General features: G+C 39.1%; 2 protein-coding genes across 2 annotated transcripts; both read right to left on the bottom strand.

Annotated features, from left to right (window-relative positions):
- Positions 1-4,121: 4,121 nt before the first annotated feature.
- On the bottom strand, positions 4,122-5,861 carry LOC124372835 (transcription elongation factor 1 homolog). The gene is made up of 3 exons (XM_046831239.1): positions 5,448-5,861; positions 4,846-5,001; positions 4,122-4,521 (listed from the first exon to the last, which is right to left on the bottom strand). The coding sequence occupies exons 1-2, from the start codon at positions 5,561-5,563 to the stop codon at positions 4,869-4,871; spliced, it is 249 nt and encodes an 82-aa protein (XP_046687195.1). The 5' UTR covers positions 5,564-5,861; the 3' UTR covers positions 4,122-4,521; positions 4,846-4,868.
- A 984-nt stretch (positions 5,862-6,845) lies between these two features.
- On the bottom strand, positions 6,846-7,256 carry LOC124372839 (histone H3-like). Its single transcript, XM_046831242.1, has one exon. It carries the CDS (start codon positions 7,254-7,256, stop codon positions 6,846-6,848), a length of 411 nt encoding a protein of 136 aa, XP_046687198.1.
- Positions 7,257-9,465: the final 2,209 nt, after the last annotated feature.

The following is a 9,465-nucleotide window of genomic DNA, read 5'->3' as shown; positions in this document are numbered from 1 at the left end:
TTTCAGATTCAACATAGGCCAAGCGAGGCTCAAGTTCCCAGTAATTTGGAGGTCACCAATTCCAGGTATTTTTTTATAAGTTGTAGTCCTTCTGAGAGTTCTGTTTTTAGTGGCAAGGGAAGACAACTTAGAGAGAATGGTATCCAGCTTGGCATCTATTGGGCTTGCCAGTGTCTTTTTACAGTCAGTTCTATGACAATACCATTTTGTATTGTTGTCGTTGCTAAATCGTTGGTATTCAGATTTAGACATTTTCACACATTCTCTGTGAAACCATCTCTCACACTCCGGCATCACAGCACAAGCCTTCTTCTGTATCTAAGACTTCTTTTACGCAAACAGGACAGGAAGTAGACATAATATAAAAGAATGTACTGTATTTTATATCTCAAAACTATACTTTGTGAAATGCAACAACGAGAAAGCAAATAGCTCACAAATCAGTAGCTACTCAGTTCACCACTGAAAGTGTGCTTTTTATATCACCTAAAATTGAATAATGTTGAAATAATGACTGGCAACACTAAAGCAATAATTTCAAAACATGAGTAAATTATGTATCATAAATGGAAAAGTAAGTTGATATTTGTCACGTTGACTGACGAACTATGTTATAAAGCAACAAGGAACGAGATAATACACTCGTCAAACAACCATACTAAGCGAAGCGAATTAGAATATACAGGCTACATGCATAAATAACATGCCAGGTTCTTGGGATTCAGTTGATTGAATTTTAGTGTCTATGACTTGCTGAGTGATGATGACAGCTGGAGACCGTTTGCACTCTCAACGGTAAGTGAAATAGGGTTGAAAAATTAATTAAATTATGCAAAGATTAAACAATAGAATTTAAGAACTAATAGGTAGATGCACTCACTCTGGTTCAATTGATGATATAAATATAGTCTAAATACACCTGGAGCACCAATAACAAAGTATAAAACAGTAAAATAACTTGCACTTAGTAAAATACGTTAGATTCAAAACTACTAATCCAAAGACCCAATTTAAACTTAATTAAACAGTTTAAACAGTTTTAACCAAATTAAACTGCATATCATTTTCAGCTGTAAAAGTCTATTTCTCTGTTTTTACGGTTCCAAAATAAATATACGGTTGATTTCACAGAAATTATAATTGCCATAATATTATATATATATCTAATTTAATTTAGGTCTCTTACCGCAATGCATACGCAGTGGGGATTCAGTTGGCAGTCTCACACGCTCTATCCAATCATTGTAGACATCAATAGGCTCTGTCAAGAAGTGGATGGTTGTCTGGAAGTCCTCGAAACAAACTCGACACGCTATCTTCTCAGATCTACGTCCTCTATCCCTAAGAAACGGACAGCACGTAAGTTACATACATTGACAAGGAACATATTCAACACAGGCGTGCTAAGCTAAAATCCAGAAAGCCTTTGTTGTGAACAAACAAATACGTTTTATTTCAGGCAAACGAGAATCCATTGCGTTTTGGAACTGGTCGTCTTTTTTCTAATAAAATAGAAATGATAATTAGAGGAAAGTTATTGACATCTATTTTTATTGTTTCTATATAGATAATCTAGTACGCTTAATTTTGCTTTATGGTGACATAACTAAGAATGTGATTCACTGGATTTCTACTCGTATGTATGTTTGTTTGAGAAATGCCAGCCACATGTTCAGTTACATGCAAAATATTGGAAAAGGATCGTATATACTTTAAATATCTTGCACGCGCCAAATACTAACTAGAGTACAATATCATATAGAGCAACAAAACTAATGGCAACACTTACATCGTCACATCACACGATCCCTCGTGATTGCAGAATGGGCAGTTTGAACTCTACTGGCAAGGGCTCAACCGCCTTTCTTTTTGGAGGAGGCTTTCTGTTACTCTTGCGTCGGCCCATGATTCTGTAAAAAATACCTTAAAATTAGTGATCTTGTAAATATGGCTTTTTAAGTCAAACTTCACATAAAATACTCATGCAATGTTTGTCTTGGCAATTAAAACTCAGTAAAGTAAAGTAAATAGTACTTACTATTTGTTGAAGATGTTCAGAACTAGAAAAAATTTCTATGATCCTACAGGTCAGCGGGTATGGAAGTTTCCCCCTCAAAGTCACAACGAGTCTCTAAATTCCTCTGGATATAAACACTGCCTTATAATTCTATAAAAACACTGTGTAAACTACAGTCTTCAAATAACAAGATATCTTTAAAGTGTACACTTTCTTGAAAACAAGAACGCTACTCAAACACTGTCACCTGGATACTGACAAACGGGCAACTGACGGGGTCTGTGTCCAACCGCCTCAGGTAGCATGCAGTCATCCCCGGTCACAGTAGTGGGGATGGCAAGAGGTAGGTTCCCCCACCACCATCACAAAGAACGGGCTGCAATTTGAAGTGATGAGTTCAGCGCTTATATTTTAATTTTCCTCTGATTTTTTTTTTTATCAATATTATATAAATGCTTGAGCTTGGGAGAAAAGACTGCGCCGTTTAGCTCTTTTAAGAATTTGCTACTTTTTTACGTCTATGCTACGATGCCTCCAGGCCCCTTAAGTGACGTGTTACCAAAATTTGGCTTGAAGAATAATTTGGTGATAAGTTAGGTCCAAGATTAGTTTATGCCAGGGAGTTAACTTTCTCGATTTTCCAGACTTAACGAACACTTTTTACTTTGAAGCCGTTTTGGGACGTAACCGCAAGAGATACGAAAAAAAGTGACTGGTACTTACTTGTAGAAAATTAAATTCTGTCTTTCGATTCTGCGGTTGGTTTTGAGGTCCGACCTCTTGTTTAAGCGCTACAGAGCTTAGGAGAAAAAGCTGCACTGGTCAGCCATTTTGAATATTTTAGAGTATATTAAATGAAGAAATCGCCAGGTTTTAGGCGGTTTCTAGTCGTTACACGAACTAATCTAGAGTTGTGCAAAATTTCAAGTGTCTAGTGTACCAGGAAGTTAGCCTTACTTTGTATAATTTAAGTAAGTCATTCAAAAACACTCTGTATCTATCTAGTATTGACACTTCGCTAACGCTCAGCCAATTCCCGATTTGGGGAACGGTTTGCCGGCTATCGGGCTCAGAAGAAAGGCCTGCAAAGGTTTAAAAATGCTAAATTACGAAATAGACCACTACAACTTGTATTACCATTTTACGTCCGTTTTGGGACGGAAATAAATACAATTTTAAAAGACCTTTTAATTAATATAGTACTCGTATATCTAATTGCTTGAAATTACTCTCGAAAAACATCTCGCATTATGGTTTCCGACTCACCGTGCTATTTGGTACTGAAATAGTGTTTTACCACTAAAAATTAAAGATTGCCGGTTTTATTGCAGTCTTTAAATAACAGTTTACTAGGAGTTTTCACACGTGGTTAAGTTTGTTGCGGATAAATAAAAAACCAATTCAATATTTTCAAGTCCTATTTTTGTAAATAATAAAGGTATCATCTCTCCTATTGCTTTTGTGTTCGTAGAATTCGGTATAAAAATTTACACTCATATTAAAAAAACACTGTAAATATCCTAATATTCAGCACTTAAAAGGTCACAATTAATTCCACACAAATATACTTAAAAAACATTGTATCGGTGGATTTTTACATTGCTTTTTTCAATTAATATTACAAACAGTAGACTCTAACCCTTGTAAGATATGACAAAAATTATTATTTTAGATACAGTCCTTTAACTCTTTGAAATATTAATATTGAATTATATTGTTCAAGTTTTGATATAGAATTTTCCATTTATGTAATACATAGCCGTTGCATTAAAAAATTATACGCTCATATTATTCAGCTAATGCCACTTATCTGGACCTTATTATAAACTGAACAGTGGTGAATAAAAGTTATTCAAGAGAGGTGGTATTTCGCTAAACCGAAATGTCTTTGGTAAAGATGTAGAGCAAAATTTAAGGTGGATGGCGTCAGGTAGTCATGCGACCGTCGCGTCGACCGTGGTACCGCAATGTCTGGGGTGGACAATGGACACCTCCTTCACGGATACCCTTGAGGATCAACTGTTTGACAGTTCTTGGACTCGCTAGTTAGCGCCGTCCCTTGTATTATAAGCCGCAAAAAACATTATTGACTTATTGCCTGCCGGCAGGGTGTCACGGCGAAGACAGTTGTACAATTAGTGGGATTCCGAAAATATTGCTCCTCTACGGGAATTTCCTGCTTCTTCTCCAATGGTTTCTGCTGGATGCTTACATTTAAGGATTGGTTTATAAGGGAGCTTCTACAATATCTCAATTAAGAAAATCGTTGTAAATTTATGTTTCAAATATTTAAACGGAATAAGGTAGATACAAAATAAAATTTCATACAAACACATGCGTATAACATAAAATATATTTACAAATTAATCTATGCAATATAAATGTGAATACAATTTTTATCCGTATCAAGCCATAACTATACAATACATGCAATATTTTATTAATAAAAAAGATACAAAACTGCCCTTATTGATAATTTTCATTCTTCAGTTACAAACCAGAACCTAAAACAAAAGCCAAAAACTGTTAGTCTCGTTATATCTACATGTTTTACAACTGTTGCATGTTGTTATATTGTGCGTTACGGCACTTTAGTAAGATATTATGTTTTAGTTGGGCCCAAAACAGTTCTAACCACATATACTATATTCAAATAATAGTGTAAGCATACACTAATTCAACATTTTAAATTAAACTGCATATCATTTTCAGCTGTAAAAGTCTATTTCTCTGTTTTTTAACGGTTCCAAAATAAATATACGGTTGATTTCACAGAAATTATAATTGCCATAATATTATCTATATCTAATTTAATTTAGGTCTCTTACCGCAATGCATACGCAGTGGGGATTCAGTTGGCAGTCTCACACGCGTCTATCCAATCATTGTAGACATCAATAGGCTCTGTCAAGAAGTGGATGGTTGTCTGGAAGTCCTCGAAACAAACTCGACACGCTATCTTCGCATATCTACGTCCTCTATCCCTAAGAACGGACAGCACGTAAGTTACATACATTGACAAGGAACATATTCAACACAGGCGTGCTAAGCTAAAATCCAGAAAGCCTTTGTTGTGAACAAACAAATACGTTTTATTTTAGGCAAACGAGAATCCATTGCGTTTTGGAACTGGTCGTCTTTTTTCTAATAAAATAGAAATGATAATTAGAGAAAGTTATTGACATCTATTTTTATTGTTTCTATATAGATAATCTAGTACGCTTAATTTTGCTTTATGGTGACATAACTAAGAATGTGATTCACTGGATTTCTACTCGTATGTATGTTTGTTTGAGAAATGCCAGCCACATGTTCAGTTACATGCAAAAATATTGGAAAAGGATCGTATATACTTTAAATATCTTGCACGCGCCAAATACTAACTAGAGTACAATATCATATAGAGCAACAAACTAATGGCAACACTTACATCGTCACATCACACGATCCCTCGTGATTGCAGAATGGGCAGTTGAACTCCACTGGCAAGGGCTCAACCGCCTTTCTTTTTGGAGGAGGCTTTCTGTTACTCTTGCGTCGGCCCATGATTCTGTAAAAATACCTTAAAATTAGTGATCTTGTAAATATGACTTTTTAAGTCAAACTTCACATAAAATACTGATGCAATGTTTGTCTTGGCAATTAAAACTCAGAAAAGTAAAGTAAATAGTACTTACTATTTGTTGAAGATGTTCAGAACTAGAAAAATTTCTATGATCCTACAGGTCAGCGGGTATGGAAGTTTCCCCCTCAAAGTCACAACGAGTCTCTAAATTCCTCTGGATATAAACACTGCCTTATAATTCTATAAAAACACTGTGTAAACTACAGTCTTCAAATAACAAGATATCTTTAAAAAGTGTACACTTTCTTGAAAACAAGAACGCTACTCAAACACTGTCAACCTGGATACTGACAAACGGGCAACTGACGGGGTCTGTGTCCAACCGCCTCAGGTAGCATGCAGTCATCCCCGGTCACAGTAGTGGGGATGGCAAGAGGTAGGTTCCCCCACCACCATCACAAAGAACGGGCTGCAATTTGAAGTGATGAGTTCAGCGCTTATATTTTAATTTTCCTCTGAATTTTGTTTTATCAATATTATATAAATGCTTGAGCTTGGGAGAAAAGACTGCGCCGTTTAGCTCTTTTAAGAATTTGCTACTTTTTTACGTCTATGCTACGATGCCTCCAGGCCCCTTAAGTGACGTGTTACCAAAATTTGGCTTGAAGAATAATTTGGTGATAAGTTAGGTCCAAGATTAGTTTATGCCAGGGAGTTAACTTTCTCGATTTTCCAGACTTAACGAACACTTTTTACTTTGTAGCCGTTTTGGGACGTAACCGCAAGAGATACGAAAAAAAGTGGACTGGTACTTGTAGACCGCTTGTAGAAAATTAAATTCTGTCTTTCGATTCTGCGGTTGGTTTTGAGGTCCGACCTCTTGTTTAAGCGCTACAGAGTTTAGGAGAAAAAGCTGCACTGGTCAGCCATTTTGAATATTTTAGAGTATAATTAAATGAAGAAATCGCCAGGTTTTAGGCGGTTTCTAGTCGTTACACGAACTAATCTAGAGTTGTGCAAAATTGCTCTGAGGCTCTGTCAAGAAGTGGATGGTTGTCTGGAAGTCCTCGAAACAAACTCGACACGCTATCTTCGCAGATCTACGTCCTCTATCCCTAAGAACGGACAGCACGTAAGTTACATACATTGACAAGGAACATATTCAACACAGGCGTGCTAAGCTAAAATCCAGAAAGCCTTTGTTGTGAACAAACAAATACGTTTTATTTTAGGCAAACGAGAACGGCAGTGCACGCTTGTGACTTAGGCTCGTTCTCCGCGGATGCGGCGCGCCAGCTGGATGTCCTTGGGCATGATGGTGACTCTCTTGGCGTGGATGGCGCACAAGTTGGTGTCTTCGAAGAGTCCTGCCAGGTAAGCCTCGCTGGCCTCCTGCAGTGCCATGACGGCGGAGCTCTGGAAACGCAGGTCGGTCTTAAAGTCCTGGGCGATCTCGCGGACGAGACGCTGGAACGGTAACTTGCGGATCAGCAGTTCGGTGCTCTTCTGGTAACGCCTGATCTCACGCAGGGCGACGGTGCCGGGCCTGTAAAGGTGAGGCTTCTTGACGCCTCCTGTGGCCGGCGCGCTCTTACGGGCGGCCTTTGTGGCCAACTGCTTCCTGGGCGCCTTGCCTCCGGTGGACTTACGAGCGGTCTGCTTGGTACGTGCCATAACGTCAGCTTGTCTAGCTAAATGAGAGTTTTCGGCAGGCAGGCAGGTTGTGACTGTGGGGTGGGGTGGATCCCCCACTTCTGTTAAGGCGTCTGCCGGTAGGCACTTGCCTTACGTCAGTACGGGTCAGAGCCCTAGTAGCTATTGCTACCTGTCAGTTCAGTAGAGTAATAGTGTAGTCAGTGTAGTGAAGTTTAGTCATCCATTGGAGGACGTAGACGGGGGGACCTCCTGGGCCCGTAGTAGTCGGATGTGCTCCCAGGGCGAGGACTCCGCAGCTTCTTATCTTGTTAGGCCTGTTGCAGCTTGTTAGGCCATCCACAAAGGTCCTGATGGTAGGAATGGTGGATGATGCTCTGACGACGGAATTCCTGATGAACCAGGGCGACTCAGCGGCTCTCCGAAGACAGCTGCTCTGGACTGCGAGCAGCTGTTTTCTGGCAGTCTTTGCAGGTGAGATGGTACCATGCAGGAGCCGCGTAGGTGATCACCGGTCGCACCAGGGCCGTGTAGAGCAGGACCTTTGTCTTGATCGGAAGCTTCGTGGAGTAGAGCAGGGGGCCGATGCTGGCAAAGCCCTTCCTCGCTAGGCTGCACAATGTTGTCACGTGGGGAGTCAGTGTAAGTCTTCTGTCCAGGAGTACCCCCAGGTACTTGACAGTTGTCCTCCAAGGGATGTTGTCACTGTTGAGAGACAGATGTCGGCTGTCCGCTTGCCTCGGACTTCTAGTGAAGTTGGTGGCCTCACACTTGTCAGCGTTGACTTTTATCCTCCATCTCTGCAGCCAGTGCTCCAGTAGATTCAGCTGCCGCTGCATGTAGACACCGGCCATCCTTAGGTTGGCGGAGGTGGCCGTGAGGAGAGCGGCATCAGCGTAGAGCGACAGCTGGACTCTCCAGGAAAGTCGTTTGTGTACCACAGGTACAGGATCGGGCCGAGCACTGATCCCTGTGGCAACACCAGATGAGACTGGTCGTGAAGTGGACTTGGAGCTGGCAACGCTGATGGAGAAGGTCCGATGCTGGAGATAGCTGCGGATCAGCCTGAACATTCTGACGGGCAGCGGGGGTTATTCAATTCGTTATACATGTCATCTGCTGCCAAACACTCTGTTTATATATAATACATATCCTACATTCTATTATATAAGACATTAAATACTGTGTCACAACTGATAATCCAGATTCCGTTTATTATTGTTAATCTCATTTCTAAACGTGTTCAATTTATCAATAAGCCCTAGATTCATTTATGTAACGCAGCATCTACTAACATTTTTATTTTTCATATTTTACTATATTTACTCCTTTCATCGATTATCACAGTTCTAATCACATTAACATCATATCAAACACTACAAAGTCGTACCATCGATATTTTATTACCTGTCGTGGCTACTTTACATTTCGTTTCTATATTAATTAAACTACACCAACGTCCAACACCTTATCGGATCTTGTTCATTCATTTCTTATTTGTTTTTTAAAACAAGTATAAATTCACTCTCCCTCCATTCATAATGCATGAAATAATTCGAATTCACGTGCCCTGTTATAATATCTCATATCAATTTACAATTTTGAAATTAACAATATTTCTTTTTTGTTTCGTGTGTGTGTGTGTGTGTGTGTGTGCGTGCGTTCGTGCGTGCGTGCGTGGGTTCGTGCGTGCGTGCGCGTGTGTGTGTTTTTTTATCGTTACAAACAGACAGTATATTCGAGAAGTAACAGTAACTGTACAACGGGTTCATTCCATTAATCCATAATACTATTATATAATATAACATCAATTATCTGTATGTCAAATTATATTTTTACATAACAAGTCACTAAGTCTCCTTTCTCTTGCTACCTACCAGAGAACAGAGAAATTTCCCTCTTTTTTTATCTAGGTGATAATACAAATAAAGCTATTAACTCTATGAAAGATTGATTCCATAAGGTTACTGTAATTGTTGTTTAAATCCACTTTTACTTTTTAGAATGAAATATAAGTTCACGCTTGAATCGCACAATTTACGAAATTCAATAGACACGTATTATTCTGTAACAATTTCCAATGGCAATTAAAAAAGTAGAAAAAAAACATTCAATTGTTTCAGTGGATTGTTACACACACACGCACGCACACGCGCACACACACACACACACACACACACACACACACACACACACACACACACACACACACACACACACACACACACAC

The sequence above is a fragment of the Homalodisca vitripennis genome, unplaced genomic scaffold, assembly GCF_021130785.1.
Source record: "Homalodisca vitripennis isolate AUS2020 unplaced genomic scaffold, UT_GWSS_2.1 ScUCBcl_4150;HRSCAF=10156, whole genome shotgun sequence".
NCBI classification, from domain to species: Eukaryota; Metazoa; Arthropoda; class Insecta; order Hemiptera; family Cicadellidae; genus Homalodisca; species Homalodisca vitripennis.
Note: the sequence above shows the minus strand (reverse complement) of the source record. Positions and strands in the feature narration are given on the sequence as shown.